The 16,675-nt window shown below is 40.3% G+C and overlaps 1 protein-coding gene across 1 annotated transcript in view; it reads right to left on the reverse strand.

Moving 5' to 3' along the window:
* Positions 1-244: 244 nt before the first annotated feature.
* Positions 245-16,675, reverse strand: part of LOC115174389 (fibronectin type III domain-containing protein 1) — a 72,290-nt gene continuing 55,859 nt past the window's right edge. The window contains exons 18-23 of the mRNA XM_029732904.1: positions 14,731-14,839; positions 3,549-3,628; positions 3,354-3,383; positions 2,445-2,606; positions 798-920; positions 245-543 (exon numbers count right to left, since the gene is read on the reverse strand). Coding sequence (XP_029588764.1) covers positions 428-543; positions 798-920; positions 2,445-2,606; positions 3,354-3,383; positions 3,549-3,628; positions 14,731-14,839 — 620 coding nt within the window. The 3' untranslated portion in view covers positions 245-427. The remainder of the gene's footprint in view (positions 544-797; positions 921-2,444; positions 2,607-3,353; positions 3,384-3,548; positions 3,629-14,730; positions 14,840-16,675) is intronic.

Raw genomic sequence — 16,675 nt, forward strand, 5'->3', positions numbered from 1 at the left:
TAATTGCTGCAAAAGGTAGCTCTACAAAGTATTGACTTGCATCTTCAAAGTGGTAGGCATGTTGTGTAAATCAAATGATACAAACCCCCCCAAAATACATTTTAATTCCAGGTTGTAAGGCAACAAAATACGAAAAATGCCAAGGGGGATGAATAGTTTCGCAAGCCACTGTACATGCTTTTCCTCCCTCATATACAGACTGCTTTTATAAAAGTGCACGTTAATGAATACATGGAAATATTAGTTGTTGTTTAAAGTATTATATTCTCTTCAATCTGAAGTAGTATACATTTGGAATGTTGTTGTCTTTCTGCTATGGTTAGCAACAGTTTATCTCCAGGGGGTGGGGTCAGTAACAGCATGAGAAAGGCTGCAGCAGGATGGAGTTGGGTTGCCCTCGATGACGACCTCTTTGTGACCCCCTGTGTTACCACTTGCCAGGGATGGGCACCCCGCACTCATACCATCCCCCGAAGAGATGAGGCGTACGCCGGCCGATAGGTCCAAAGTTCACTGGCTCCTGCCTGTATGAGCGATAGTAACCTGCACAGGGGCAGACAGGACAAATTATTATAATGCATTATGAATGGACGTACCACAACATTTATAATGCTTCGTTAGATGATTCTGACTGTTTCTATCCAGCCTAGAGCATGGATATTGAGGTTGTATATAATCAAGACTCTGGAACTTAATCTGTGAGAATATTTATTTACGGAATACTGTGAAACAATCCTATAAAAGGCTGTAGGCGAGTGATGCATTCTGTAAGTTTGATTATTATAAAACAAATGTACCTTGTGCTGTTGGCAGATGCATTGAGAGGTTGGGGGAGCCTGTCCTCCCATCTAGGTAAGAGTCTACAAACTGGCAGTGGTCCTCCCCATGACCAAATGTGTCTGCTATACTATAGAATGTTTCTGGAGGGCGAGAAAGAGCAGTCGATGCTTAACAACAGAACACACTCTCAAACAATATTCTATTACGTAATGAGACAGAGCCTGGTCGGCTACCACATATTCCCAAAAATAATAGAACACAATATGTAGAAGAGAAAGTGTGATTAAGAGAAATGTAGAGAGAGAGAGAGAGAGAGAGAGAGAGAGCGAGAGAGAGAGAGAGAGAGCGAGAGAGAGAGAGAGAGAGAGAGAGAGAGAGAGAGAGAGAGAGCAAAAGGGGTGTTGGTGAAGGAAGGGAAAGCAGAAGGGGGAGAGACGGTGGTTAAGAGATTATTAATAGAAAGAGGAATATTAGGAGTAATTGTAAAGCTACTTAAATTGAGAAAAGACTTGAACTGAGAGAGAAAGAGAGAAGTATACTGAACAAAAATATAAACACAACATGAAACAATTTCCTCAGATTTTACTGAGTTACAGTTCATATAAGGAAATCAGTCCATTTAAATCAATGCATTAGGCGCTAATCTATGGATTTCACCTGACTGGGAATACAGATATGCATCTGTTGGCCACAGATACCTTAAAAAAAGGTAGGGGCATGGATTAGAAAACCAGTCAGTTTCTGGTGTGACCATCATTTGCGTCATTCAGCACGACACGATGTCATTCAGCACGATCTCCTTCGCATAGAGTTGATCAGGCTATTGGTTGACCTGTTGAATGTTGTCCTACTCCTCTTCAATAGATGTGCGAAGTTGCTGGATATTGGCGGGAACTGGAACACACTGACCAACAAGTCAATCCAGAGCATCCCAAACAGGCTCAATTGGTGACATGTCTGGTGAGTATGCAGGCCAAGGAAGAACTGGGACATGTTCAGTTTACAGGAATTGTGTACAGATCCTTGCAACATGGGGCCGTCCATTATCATGCTGAAGCATGAGGTGTTGGCGGCGGATGAATGGCACAACAACGGGCCTCAGGATCTTGTAACATATATCTGTGCATTCAAATTGCTATCGATAACATGCAATTGTGTTCGTAGCTTATGCCTGACCATACCATAACCCCACCACCACAATGGGGCACTCTGTTCACAACGCTGACATCAGCAAACACTTGCCCACGCGACGCAATACACGATTGTGAGGCTGGATGGAAGTACTGCCACATTCTCTAAAACAATGTTAGAGAAGGTTTATGGTAGAGAAATGAACAATTCATTCTCTGGCAACAGCTCTGGTGGACATTCCTGCACATTTTAGAGTGGCATTTTATTGTCCCTCAGCACAAGGTGCACCTATGTAATGATCGTGCTGTTTAATCGATATGCCACACTTGTCAGGTGGATGGAGTATCTTGGCAAAGGAGAAATGCTCACTAACAGGGATATAGAGAAATAAGCTTTTTGTGAGTATGGAACATTTCTGGGATCTCTTATTTCAGCTCATGAACCATGGGACCAAAACTTTACATGCTGCGTTTATATTTTTATTCAGTGTAGATAAAGGAAGAGAGGAGAGGGGGAAGTTACAGCAGTAGTACCTTTCAGCCCATCTCCCATGAAGATCTTGTATCTCAGTGAGTTGCACAGGACCACACCTACAAACTTTCTGTACCATGTCCTCTTGACATACTGGCTGCCCTTACAGGCACTGTGCTGGGGGTTGTATCGGAAGGAAAATGGAATCCAGATAGGCTCTCCACCTGTGGGGGGTGGGGACAATTAACAGGAGACTGTCCTGTGTAGCTAATTTGGTAAGACTGTGGCCCTAGCAAGGCCAGGGTCGTGGGTTTGATCCCTATTGGGGTCACATATACTAAAATGTATGCATTCACTTTACAGAAAGTCACTGGATAAAAGTGGCATATATTACAATACTACAAAACGGTTGAGGTTAAGCGTTCAGCATGTCTTTAATGACAGTTCCTCTATCTGACAGAGTGCTTGACAATGCTACCATCACAAAGCAAGTCATTAATACCTACACTCAACCTGTCAGTTCTCACAAAGCTAGTCATGACCAACTACACTCAACTCCTTTACAACCCCTTTACTGACAGTGCGCACTATGCCAGTCGCTCCTATTCAGATACACAGTAAATCACCTCCACTCATTGTGCATAGCAACTGGGGGAGGGGGAAGGGGTGAGAGAGGGTTGAGGAGGGAACCAGTACCTGTCCCCTTGTCCCTCCTCTTCGAAATACCTGACTGACTCTCTCAATTAAAAACAATGAATACCAAAACTCTACTTTGACATCGTTTTACCACTATGGCTGTCTGCCAAGTCCAGTATATGTATGTGTAGGTGTATGCAGCCGTTTGTATGTCTCTCCACAGACTGTTAACTCCTCACAAGCTCACTCCAGCTGTCATTTTGGGTTTCTTCAAATGATCTGAAGTTTCGTCAATAATGTCAGAGTAATATACGAGAACTATCGATACCACTCACCAGGTGGTCGTTCAATAAGAAGAGGGTCGTCTGAAAAAGAAAATAAAAAAAGTAATTAAATGAGAGACATGAACTGGGACTGAATTTATACATGAACAAAAAATGGGAGGATACAGACAACTCAGGTAGACGTGGCCTTACCGCAGGCACAAAGTAAAACTGACCCTAGCAACCTGACGTAATACTCATACAGACCTGACTCAGTGACATAGGTGAATGTATCGCTGACCGGTCCCAGCCCAAAGACATTCTTCGCCTGGACTTTGAAGTAGTACCTGAGGTAAAACAAACCAAGACAAAACAGAGTGTGTGTATAGTTATTATTCTAGGTGTTAAAGAGTCATTTAGACAGGTCTCTGTTGCCACATGAAAGGTATTTATACCCTAATGACTAGAACAGATGGCCGGAAGGGAGGCAGCACTCGATGTTCGGAATGGAGGCAGTACTCGTAGAATTAAGAGAAGACTGTTTTTATGTTCTTATGAATCTAAAGTGAGCAGAACGCAGTAAAATGGTAATTTGGCATGTGTTTAAGAGGGATAAAGGGAGTGACGGAAGGAGGGAGAGAGAGAGAGAGAGAGAGAGAGAGAGAGAGAGAGAGAGAGAGAGAGAGAGAGAGAGAGAGAGAGAGAGAGAGAGAGAGAAAGAAAGAAGGGGAATGGAGTAGATTAAAAGAGGGGGAGTGAGGGAGAGAGGTACTGTATGGTTTGGGAGGGAAGGGAGGGAGGAAGAGAAAAAAGTCCTCAAGTCAGCAATTTCACACTGAGAGCTTTTCTATATGACACAATGACCCTCCTGACTGACTGAGCTCTGCCCTTACAAAAAATGACATGTCAATTTTGCAGTTTCACATTTGAAAATCACATTTGATCAAGTTAAATGTTTTTACATGTGAAACTGCAAAACATTTTTTTTTTTTACATGTGATTCATTTTCACATGCAAACTTGCAATTCCACAGCTGAAAATGAAAATAAAATGTGCAGTTTCACATGTAAGAACACTTCACATGCGAAAATACATTTTTCACATATTGAATTGCAAGTTCACATGTGGGGTTGAAATAATGTTATTCTCCCCACATGTGAAAGATGGTGTTAACATGTTGCAGTAGCAATGTTTCCCCTGGTGGAACTAAAGTGACCACAACTAAAAAGCCCAAATGCAGGACCAGGGAATGATTTTACGGGACATTCGCAGAAGTGTGGACAGCTTACTTTTTTGGGGGACAGGTTAATGAATCACATTCAAATGGCGACATAGTTCTGCTGTTGAAGGTCACTACCTGTTAAAGGGGCAATTCAAACCTACATCAATTTTTGGATTTATAAATGTACATGTGCCCATTGATTCTTGAAGAATATAACGCATTTTGTATCATTACTTTAGTTCAACTGTCATACCCCACCAGAACCCAAAATATAAGCTTGTTTTATTGCAATGTTTGTAAACAAAGTAAATGTAAACAACCTAAAAACATGGTTAAACCTATCATTTTTATATCATGGATGGTCAGTCCTTAGCATAGTCTATGGATTTGAGATAGGTAGCATTTCTCCAGCCCCATCCCTGAGCTTTTTACTGAAACTTTGGTAGGGAGAACACTTTGTTAATGTTTCAATTAAAACTTCTTTGGGATCGGTGTCCCGTCCACTGGACGGTTGAGCTAACGTAGGCTAATGCGATTAGCATGAGGTTGTAAGTAACAAGAACATTTCCCAGGACATAGACATATCTGATATTGACAGAAAGCTTCAATTCTTGTTAATTGGCAGAAAGCTTAAATTATTGTGAATCTAACTGCACTGTCCAATTTGCTGTAGCTATTACAGTGAAAGAATACCATGCTATTGTTTGAGGAGAGCGCACCATTTTGAACATGAAAAGTTATTAATAAACAAATTCGGCATATTTGGGCAGTCTTGATACAAAATTTTGAACAGAAAACCAATGGTTAATTGGATCAGTCTAAAACTTTGCAAATACACTGCTTCCATCTAGTGGACAAAACCTAAATTGCACCTGGGCTGGAATAATACATTATGGCCTTTCTCTTGCATTTCAATTATGATGGTATGAAAAAAATACAAAAGTACATTTGTTTCTTTCTTTGTATTATCTTTTACCAGATACAGTTGAGGTCGGAAGTTTACATACACTTAGGTTGGAGTCATTACAACTCGTTTTTCAACCACTCCACACATTTGTTGTTGACAAGCTATAGTTTTGGTAAGTCGGTTAGGACATCTACTTTGTGCATGACACAAGTAATTTTTCCAACAATTGTTTACAGACAGATTAATTAACTTATAATTCACCTTATCACAATTCCAGTGGTTCAGAAGTTTACATACACTAAGTTGAATGTGCCTTTAAACAGCTTGGAAAATTACAGAAAATTAAATCATGGCTTTAGAAGCTTCTGATAGGCTAATTGACATAATTTCAGTCAATTGGAGGTGTACCTGTGGATGTATTTCAAGGCCTACCTTCAAACTCAATGCCTCTTTGCTTGACATCATGGGAAAATCAAAATAAATCAGTCAAGACCTCAGAAAATTGTAGACGTTCATCTGTACAAACAATAGTACGCAAGTATAAACACCATGGGACCACGCAGCCGTCATACCACTCAGGAAGGAGACGCGTTCTGTCTCCTAGAGATGAACGTACTTTGGTATGAAAAGTGCAAATCAATCCAAGAACAATAGCAAAGGACCTTGTGAAGATGGTGGAAGAAACAGGTACAAAAGTATCTATATCCACAGTAAAACGAGTCCTATATCGACATAACCTGAAAGGCCGCTCAGCAAGGAAGAAGCCACTGCTCCAAAACCACCATAAAAAAGCCAGACTACGGTTTGCAACTGCACATGGAAACAAAGATCGTACTTTTTGGAGAAATGTCCTCTGGTCTGATGAAACAAAAATAGAAATTGTTATGTTTGGAGGAAAAAGGGGGAGGCTTGCAAGCCGAAGAATACCAACCCAACCGTGAAGCACAGGGATGGCAGCATCATGTTGTGGGGGTGCTTAACTGCAGGAGGGACTGGTGCACTTCACAAAATGGATGGCACCATAAGAAAGGAAAATTATGTGGATATATTGAAGCAACATCTCAAAACATCAGTCAGGAAGATAAAGCTTGGTCGCAAATGGGTCTTCCAAATGGACAATGACTCCAAGCATACTTCCAAAGTTGGGTCAAAATGACAACAAAGTCAAGGTATTGGAGTGTCCATCACAAAGCCCTGACCTCAACCCTATAGAAAAATTCTGGGCAGAACTGAAAAAGCGTGTGCAAGGAGACCTACAAACCTGACCCAGTTACACCAGCTCTGTCATGAGGAATGGGTCAAAATTCACCCACCTTACTGTGGGAAGCTTGTGGAAGGCTACTCAAAACGTTTCACCCAAGTTAAACAATTTAAAGGCAATGCTACCAAATACTAATTGAGTGTATGTAAACTTCAGACCCACTGGGAATGTGATGAAAGAAATACAAGCTGAAATAAATCATTCTCTTTCCTATTATTCTGACATTTCACATTCTTAAAATAAAGTGGTGATCCTAACTGACCTAAGACAGGGAATTTCTACTAGGATTAAATGTCAGGAATTGTGAAAAACTGAGTTTAAATGTATTTGGCTAAGGTGTATGTAAACTTCTGTCTTCAATTGTATATTGTGTTATATTCTCCTACATTCCTTCACATTTCCACAAACTTCAAAGTGTTTCCTTTCAAATGGCACCAAGAAAATGCATATCCTTGCTTCAGGGCCTGAGCTACAGGCAGTTAGATTTGGGTTTGTCATTTTTGGCAAAAAATGAAGCACCTTCAATGGAGGAATAGTGCTATTATATGGTACAATCCTCTAGTGAGTGAGTTACTTTTGTGCCATTAATATCAAGCAAAACTTCTGAAGTTGAGAACAAAATTAATAGTATTTCAAAGAGAAAAACACAAAAGTATTGATAGCAAAACCAAATATTTTATGGAAATCATTTTGAAATCTAAGAACAAATTAATTGTAAATGGATACAAAAAAATGTTTCTGATTAAAAAAAATACGTATGATAACACAATTAAATGAAACAACTCCCTCTTTCCTGCAATATTCCCTATCTTTGGTTTTGTTACCCTGGCCTTTGTTTTCACTGCCTTTTTTCCAGTTGCAAGGTTTGACACATTCATTCTAGCAACATGGCAACCTGCATCCCACTGCTGGTTTACCTCTGAAGCTAAGCAGGTTCAGTCCCTGGATGGGAGACCAGATGTAGCTGGAAGTTGTGAAGAAAAAAATGTTAGGTGGGGAATTTTTCTATTCACACGAGGGAAAAACACATACAAAGATAAATACAAATTCACGTGATCTGTTCACACGTGTCCGGAAACCTCATGTTTCTTTCAGGTAGTTTTTAAATATTTGAGCTCACTTCACTTTAGTCTCAGTGTGTTTTAAATACATACTGTACAGGGGAGGAATTATTTAATACCCTCAGATTCAAAACAACACCGTGAGACAAGGCTTGGAGGTTTTGAAATCTGTCCATATAGTGGACAATGTGTGTCTGTGTGTGTTCTCCCCCTGCTGTAGGGTTACGTACAGTAATTTCACGGTCCGCTAATTTCCACCCAAACCCTTTAACAACGTAAAGTCTGCCGGTCTGGATCCAATTACTGGAGCCATGTGGAAACTGACCAAAATATCAGAAAATAAAAGAGAAAAGGAGGCAGAAAAAGGGAAGAGTGAAAATCACAGAGAGAGGCAGAGAGAAAGAGAGCGAGAGAGAAATGTTCTCATATACAGTACCAGCCAAAAGTTTGGACACACCTACTCATTCAAGGGTTGTTCTTTATTTTTACTATTTTCTACATTGTAGAATAATAGTTGAACACAACTATGAAATAACACATATGGAATCATGTACTAACCAAAACAGCGTTAAACAAATCAAAATATATTTTATATTATAAATTCTTCAAAGTAGCCACCCTTTGCCTTGATGACAGCTTTGCACACTCTTGGCTTTCCCTCAACCAGCTTCATTTGGAATGCTTTTCCAACAGTCTTGAAGGAGTTCCCACATATGCTGAGCACTTGTTGGCTGCTTTTCCTTCACTCTGCGGTCCAACTCATCCCAAACCATCTCAATTGGGTTGAGGTCGGGTGATTGTGGAGGCCAGGTCATCTGATGCAGCACTCCATCACTCTCCTTCTTGGTCAAATAACCTTTACACAGACTGGAGGTGTGTTGGGTCATTGTCCTGTTGAAAAACAAATGATAGTCCCACTGTGCGCAAACCAGATGGGATGGCGTATCGCTGCAGAATGCTGTGGTAGCCATGATGGTTAAGTGTGCCTTGAATTCTAAATAAATCAAAGGCAGTGTCACCAGCAAAGCACTCCCACACCATCACACCTCCTCCTCCATGCTTCACGGTGGGAACCACACATGTGGAGATCATCTGTTCACCTACTCTGCGTCTCACAAAGACATGGCGGTTGGAACCAAAAATCTAAAATTCTTACTCATCAGACCCAAGGACAGATTTCCACCGGTCTAAAGTCCATTGCTCGTGTTTCTTGGGCCAAGCAAGTCTCTTCTTCTTATTGGTGTCCTTTAATAGTGGTTACTTTGCAACAATTCGACCATGAAGGTCTGATTCACGCAGTCTCTGAACAGTTTCTGTGATGCATTTATTTAGACTGCAATCCAAAGTGCTGTAATTTCTTATCCTCTGCAGGAGAGGTAACTCTAGGTCTTCCTTTCCTGTGGCGGTCCTCATGAGAGCCAGTTTCATCATAGCACTTGATGGTTTTTGAGACTGCACTTCAAGATTGACTTGACCTTCATGTCTTAAAGTAATGATGGACTGTCGTTCTCTTTGCTTATTTGAACTGTTCTTGCCATAATATGGACTTGGTATTTTACCCAATAGGGCTTTATTCTGTATATCACCCCTACCTTGTCACAACACAACTGATTGGCTCAAACGCAATTAAGAAGGAAAGAAATTCCACAAATTAACTTTCACCAAGGAACACTTGATAATTGAAATGCTTTCCAGGTGACTACATCATGAAGCTGGTTGAGAGAATGCCAAGAGTGTGCAAAGCTGTGGCTACTTTGAAGAATCTCAAATACAAAACATTTGTTGATTTGTTTAACACTTTTTTGGTTACTACATGATTCCATATGTGTTATTTCATAGTTTTGATGTCTTCACTATTATTCTACAATGTCGAAAATAGTCAAAATAAAGAAAAATCCTTGAATGAGTAGGTGTGTCAAAAACTTTGACAGGTACTGTACATTTTCTCTATATCCATTAACTTCAGATCTTGACTTAAATAGAAACTCACTCAAAAACAATAATTTGGTATATTTTTCAAGAAAAAGGACTTTCAAAAGCAAATTGTAACTTAATAAATTGAGGAGGATGGGCTTGTGGTCATGGCTGGAGCGGAATCAGCGGAATGGTATCAAATACATCAAACACATGGTTTCCATTCGCTAAGTTCTGGACTTTTATTATGAGCTGTCCTCTCCTCATTAGCCTTCTATGCCTGCCACATCATCATGATGATATGGCAAGTTACAATTTGCTTTTTGAAAGTTCAATATCTTTAAAACATGATCGCTGGCATGCAAAACATTTTGGGACTGTATCAACAGTGGACTAATGAAAAAAGTCTAAAAGATAGTTTTTTTGTGAATTATTCTTTTAATTAAAACCCAAGCCAATCTCATCATGTAGGACAGTTTCATGCCTTTCAGTTGTTTAGTGAGCAGCATTCTCCATCCTGGGCTTATTAAGGAGACAGCTGTCTAGGAGGTGTAGAATTGGTGCATTGGTATATATATGTGTGTGACTGCTTGAAGTAGGGTGTGTGCGCGTGTGCGCATGTGTGTATGTGGAGACAAGGGGTAGTGTTGCTGCAGTGCAGAGAGACTGAAATATATACATGCCTTTTGATGGATCCTTACAGACAGCCACACCCAGACTCAGGTGAAGCTTCCATGAACAATTATAAACTGTCAATCACTCTACCTGCTTTTTGTACACAATTTTTTTACTCATGAATGTACACACACATCCACAAGTCATATGCAGGCATGCACAAACAGACAGACACACAAACCACAGAGCAAGAGCAAATGCATGCACAGTAGGCTTCTAAATTACAAAGTTAGGAATTAAGGAACATCTGTCTGTGCGTGTGTTCGTGACTGTGACTGTGTGTGTGTGTGTGTGTGTGTGTGTGTGTGTGTGTGTGTGTGTGTGTGTGTGTGTGTGTGTGTGTGTGTGTGTGTGTGTGTGTGTGGGTTTGACAGAAACAAAGTGTGCTTGTTTGTGTAGGCCTACATATGTGCATGGCTAACCCTTGAGCGTGAACCGTTGGCTCGGGTCTGAATCGTTGACTTGGGTCTGGCACCATGGAGGGAAAGCTTTATGGCTACTTGGAAGAGATAACAAACGCACACTGCCCCTTGCCAGACCCTGTGTCTCCCTTAGACACCCTGCTCTGTTTAACACCCAGAGCTGTGTTTGTGTGTGCATTTGCGTGTCTGCCTGTTACCGAGCTGTCAGGTTTCCTGCTCGTGATTTATCGACACACCTGCTCTGCATTAACTCTCTTCTACAATGTAGAGCATAGTAAAAATAAAGAAAAACCCTTGAATGAGTAGGTGTGTCCAAACTTTTGGCTGGTACTGTATATGACATCTCTCTCTCTCTCTCTCTCTCTCTCTCTCTCTCTCTCTCTCTCTCTCTCTCTCTCTCTCTCTCTCTCTCTCTCTCTCTCTCTCTCTCTCTCTCTCTCTCTCTCTCTCTCTCTCTCTCTCTCTCTCTCTCTCTCTCTCTCTCTCTCTCTCTGTGTGTTTCCTGCGTCTTGGTGGAATATCTCAGCACATCATGTTTTCACAATGATTTAAACGTGTTTTCTAACCTGCCTCTATCCAGTTAGCTCTGAATTACATCACTCTGATGGCTTCTTAATAATTTACTGTATATAAGCATTACAATACTGGGGCTGACATCACACACACATGCATAGAATTACACACACAGAAACAGACACAGTGAACACATGTTATGTGTCTAACATCACTGAGACCTACCGGGAACAATAATCATATAAACGCACACTCCAACACCCTATAGGTAGGCCCAAAAAATTGCCAAAGACTCCAGCCACCCCAAGCCATAGACTGTTCACTTTTCTACCGTCTGGCAAATGGTACCAGAGCATCGGCTCTTGGACCAAAATGCGTCGAGACAGCTTCTACCCCCAAGCCATAAGACTGATAAATAGCCAGACTGCTAAATAGTGAATTAATTAACATCCTCCGGAAGTTGTCACAATTACTGTGTACATCTATGGAAGGGGTGAGAACCCTGAGCCTCCTAGGTTTTGTATTGAAGTCAATGTACCCCGAGGAGGACGGAAGCTAGTTGAGGCTACTGTCATGACTTTCCCTCCTGTGAGGATCAAAGAGAGCCCCCCTCTCTCTCAAGAGTGGAATGGCTGAGTGTTACAACAGAGAGAAGCTTTGCAGTATTTTAACATCAAAAGATGGGACATTGAAACAATATTTCTAACATAAATAATGTGGGAAATGGTTGTTGGGGCTCCAAACAATAATCATGTCAAATCAGTTGTTGTTTTGTGATATCATTAAGGATGGTATAACTAAATAACTATCTCTGAAAGAGTACACATTCAAGGGGTCAGGTTTACATCTAAATGTTGTTCAACTTATATGGTTAAATATGAAACTATTTTTGAAAAGATAGCAAGATGATTTTAGCCTTCTAAATGAGATAATTGTTGTCATAGAAAGTTTTACCCAGTCAGTAACCACATCCACGTGAGCACAGACATTATGTCAACAGGATGGAATGCCCCATTTTTCCAGAGTGCATAAAAGGACTGCTAACGAAATTTACCACAGACCAAAAAATGCCGGGTCGCTGCCGGTGTGGAAAGTGATCCAACTGTACCCTGAATAATCAACCATTGAGACCAGAGAACGTGAGGATTTGATCCACACTTTATGAAATGGTTTAAAAACTACACATCCAAAAAATGGTAAGACCCTCTGAAACTCTCGAAGATGAAGACTACACAGGAACATTCAGTCTGCAGCTGTTTATGTACTGTTGACCTAGGAAACTCAGCCGAAGACAAAGCACAATTTCCTTTCACCACCATAGATACCTCTAAAGGATCTATTCTAACAAGCCTCTCTGAACACCGTGTGGTACACCTCTGGAGGAACCGTTCTAACAGAGACTGTTAGACCTAGAAGCTACAACTACAAAGAAGTCTCTGGTTGACAAACCAGAGACATCTGGTCAAACTACTCTCCACAGACGGACCGGGCAATTTCAACAGAGAGATGACAAAGACATACACACGTAAATATATGTATACTTTGCAAATATTCTCAAATGAGCGGTCGTTCATGTGCAAAGTATTCATATTCCCATTGTTAGGTTCTTATTTTTCAGAGTAAATAACTCACATACACTAGAGAAGCTTTAATCAAGTTTAATTCTTCCCAAAGGTTCTGTACAGCCGTAATCAGACAACCCAACATTTGTCCCATCCAGATATTTATATCCCACTTAAGACACTCCCTCTCTCCAATCCTTACAGTTTATGCCCAACAGGAAAAAGGTAACAAGATACGAAACCCTGATTACCCCCTTAAGGGGAACTGACCTCACCTCCTGACCTCAACCCCTCCTTCATCTAATCCACAGATGTCCATCTGTCTCCACTGTATCAACACGGTGCTCTGCTCCCGTCCCCCAACACATTCCAACACATTCCACAGCTATCTGTCCTTCTACAGATATTCCATGCTTCTTCTCTATCATTTATTTAATATCTCAATGTTCAAAATGTCGAACCCAACACCATGAGCATAGCTTCCACATGTATTGACTCTCTCTGTCTCTCCCTCTCCTTACATGCCCCTCCCTTTTCATTGTGTACCAAGCCGTCATATCGGGTTAGTCCACTAGGGACTTTCCATTGCATTATGTCAGTAATCAACGTATAATCTATCCTGTGTATGTGTTTATGTAATTCTGTGTGATTATTTATTTAGTTAGTAAATAAATAATTAAGCCAATTTGTGTATTGCTGAATTGTCATTTAGACTAGGGTTCATGCAGATTTGAAGTCAACGCCATTCAGAATGAGACTGATACGAGGTAATAATAATTAATGGATGACTAATATGGTAACGATATATTCTGATATATTCTTGAGTTAATTCGGGAAACGGTAACTCCTTAAACAAACTTTTTCCATTGTGCCCCAAGTTACTAATGAGTTAATTGTTACATGATTCATTTAATAATTAAACATAGTTAATTGATTTGATAAAATAGCCATCATCACATTAATGATAGTCACGTCACGACATTACTGTAGACCTTCATTGCAAAGCAGTGTGTTTTAACCAATTATTTGGTGACGTGAATATATTTAGTGTCGTTTTATCTGAAAAGGTTTTTTTCTGAAATTCACTAAGGAGAATGGTCCTCCCTTTCCTCCTTTGAGGAGCCTCTGCTGACATATACGCATACCGGCACGACACAAACACAAATACAAACACACATGCACACCCTCACACACACACTTTTACACTCGTCATTTGCTGCTGCTACTCTGTTCTTTATTTTACTCTAACTTTTATCTATCCGGATGCCTAGTCACTTTACCTTGCCTTCATGTACATATCTACCTCAAATACCTTATTATTATCTATCCGGATGCCCAGTCACATTACCTTGCCTTCATGTACATATCTCCCTCAAATACCTTATTATTATCTATCCGGATGCCTAGTCACATTACCCTGCCTTCATGTACATATCTACCTCAAATACCTTATTATTATCTATCCGGATGCCTAGTCACATTACCTTGCCTTCATGTACATATCTACCTCATGTACCTTGTATCTCTGCACATTGATCTGGCACTGGTACTTCCTGTATATACTGTAGCTCCATTCTTGTGTATTTTATTTTATTAATTTCATGTTAGTTACTATTTTATTTTGTATTATTATTTTTAAACGCTGCGTCGTTGGGAAAGGTTCATAAGCAAGCAATTCACCGTAAAGCCTACACAAGCTGTGTTCTGCGCATGTGATGAATACAATTTGATTTGATTTATAGTTATAAATACTTACACACAGACGCAAACACGCAGGCAAACCCCTCCACAGACGCACACACATGGGTAAAGAATATACGAGCCGTAATATCTCGTAAATCCTTTGTTTGTATAACCAGCCCATTGTGTAAGACATTAAAGACTCTCTCACACACAGAGAGCATATTCTCACCTGGAGTTAGGTTTGAGGTTTTCTACAGCCAGATGTGAGCCGCTGGATGCACTGGAGGACCACCTGTTGTTGAGGACGTCATCGTATGAGGCACTGTGGACCATGTAGCCTGCAGGGGTCACACGCAAGGCAAGAGTCAGGGGCCAAAGGTCACCAGAGGTTAGAGAGGGGAGGGATCAAACATTGATCCATTTTAACGTTTGAGAAGGAGAGATAAAATGTGTCCATGTTGGATTTGATGTGTAGCCAAAGGTAAGGGTGGTCTGATGTTAGAGAGGAAATCTTTACTTTGAGAGGAGAGTGATTGGAGACAGAAGAACGATCCCAACTAATTTGAGGTATCAGTGGTTTTAAACTCGAGGCAGACGCAGTAAGTCACATTGTGGATCTGCCAACCACTACACATACAGAGACAATCTGTTTCTCTGTTTCTCACCTCTTGTTTTGCCTCTCCTCTCACACACACATAATGGTAAACCTCCATGAAGCCCCATTTCAGAACATGAATACCGAGGTCATGGAATGCTCAGATCATGCCACTCAGCCAGTGGAAACTCTACAAGGGCAGTGCTCCCCGCCACATCAAACTCCTATGTGTTCATATTTTTTCTGGCGCCTGGCCAACATAGCTGGCTCAAGGTGGAGGGGAGGAGGAGGAGGGAACCACTACCACAGGCACCACTCTTTCTCTCTGATTGGGTTGTTCCCTCTTTCCCTCTCTTTCATTTTTTCTCTATCACTATATTTTGTAATCAGAAGTGTGAAAACAGAAGCACTGTTGCAGCCTGTCACTCACTTATCCTTCTCTCCTCACTCTTTCATTCTCTCTCAACCCTGCTGCCTCTCTCTCCCTCTTTCTTTCCTCTTTACTTTGTTCATCTTTCTGACACCGCAACCAATAAGGGAATAAAAATTAGGAAACATGAAATATTTAATATTGGCCAAATAATGTTTAAAAAAAATACATTCGAACATATATTACAAAATGTATTTACAATGTATATATAAATGCATGTAAAATGTATTTAATGTATTTCAAAATACAATCTGAAATACATTGAAAATGTATTTTAGAATACTGTATATTTTCACATACATTTTCACATGTATTTATCAATATATTTGGTAAAAATATTTTTAAACGTCTTTAGAAAGGTTTTGTTGGGTTTTTCTTTATTTCTACTATTTTCTACATTGTAGAATAATAGTGAAGACTTCAAAACTATGAAATAACATATGGAATCATGTAGTAACCAAAAAAGTGTTAAACAAATAAAAATGCATTTTATATTTTATATTCTTCAAAGTAGCCACCCTTTGCCTTGATCACAGCTTTGCACACTCTTGCCATTCTCTCAACCAGCTTCATGAGGTAGTCACCTGGAATGCATTTCAATTAACAGGTGTGCCTTGTTAAAAGTATATTTGTGGAATTTCTTTCCTTCTTAATGTGTTTGAGCCAATTAGTTATGTCGTGACAAGGTAGGGTTGGTATACAGAAGATAGCCCTATTTGGTAAAAAACCAAGTCCATTTTATGGCAAGAATAGCTCAAATTAGCAAAGAGAAACGACAGTCCATCATTACTTTAACCTCTTTGGTATAGGGGGCAGTATTGAGAATTTTGGAAAAAATATGTTCCCATTTTTAACTGCCTCCTACACCAACTCAGAAGCTAGAATATGCATATTATTGTTCAGGTTTGGATAGAAAACACTCTGAATTTTCTAAAACTGTTTGAATGGTGTCTGTGAGTATAACAGAACTCCTATGGCAGGCAAAAACCTGACAAGGCTTCAAGCAGGAAGTACCCTGTCTGACAAGGAGTCGTGCGTCTTACCTCTTTTTATTGAAAAGTAAGGATCTTAGCTGTAACGTGACAATTCCCAGGGCTCCAATAGGCTCTCAGAGCCCGCGAAATAACTGAAGGTTTACGAGGGAACCTC

The sequence above is a fragment of the Salmo trutta genome, chromosome 35, assembly GCF_901001165.1.
Source record: "Salmo trutta chromosome 35, fSalTru1.1, whole genome shotgun sequence".
Classification (NCBI taxonomy): Eukaryota; Metazoa; Chordata; class Actinopteri; order Salmoniformes; family Salmonidae; genus Salmo; species Salmo trutta.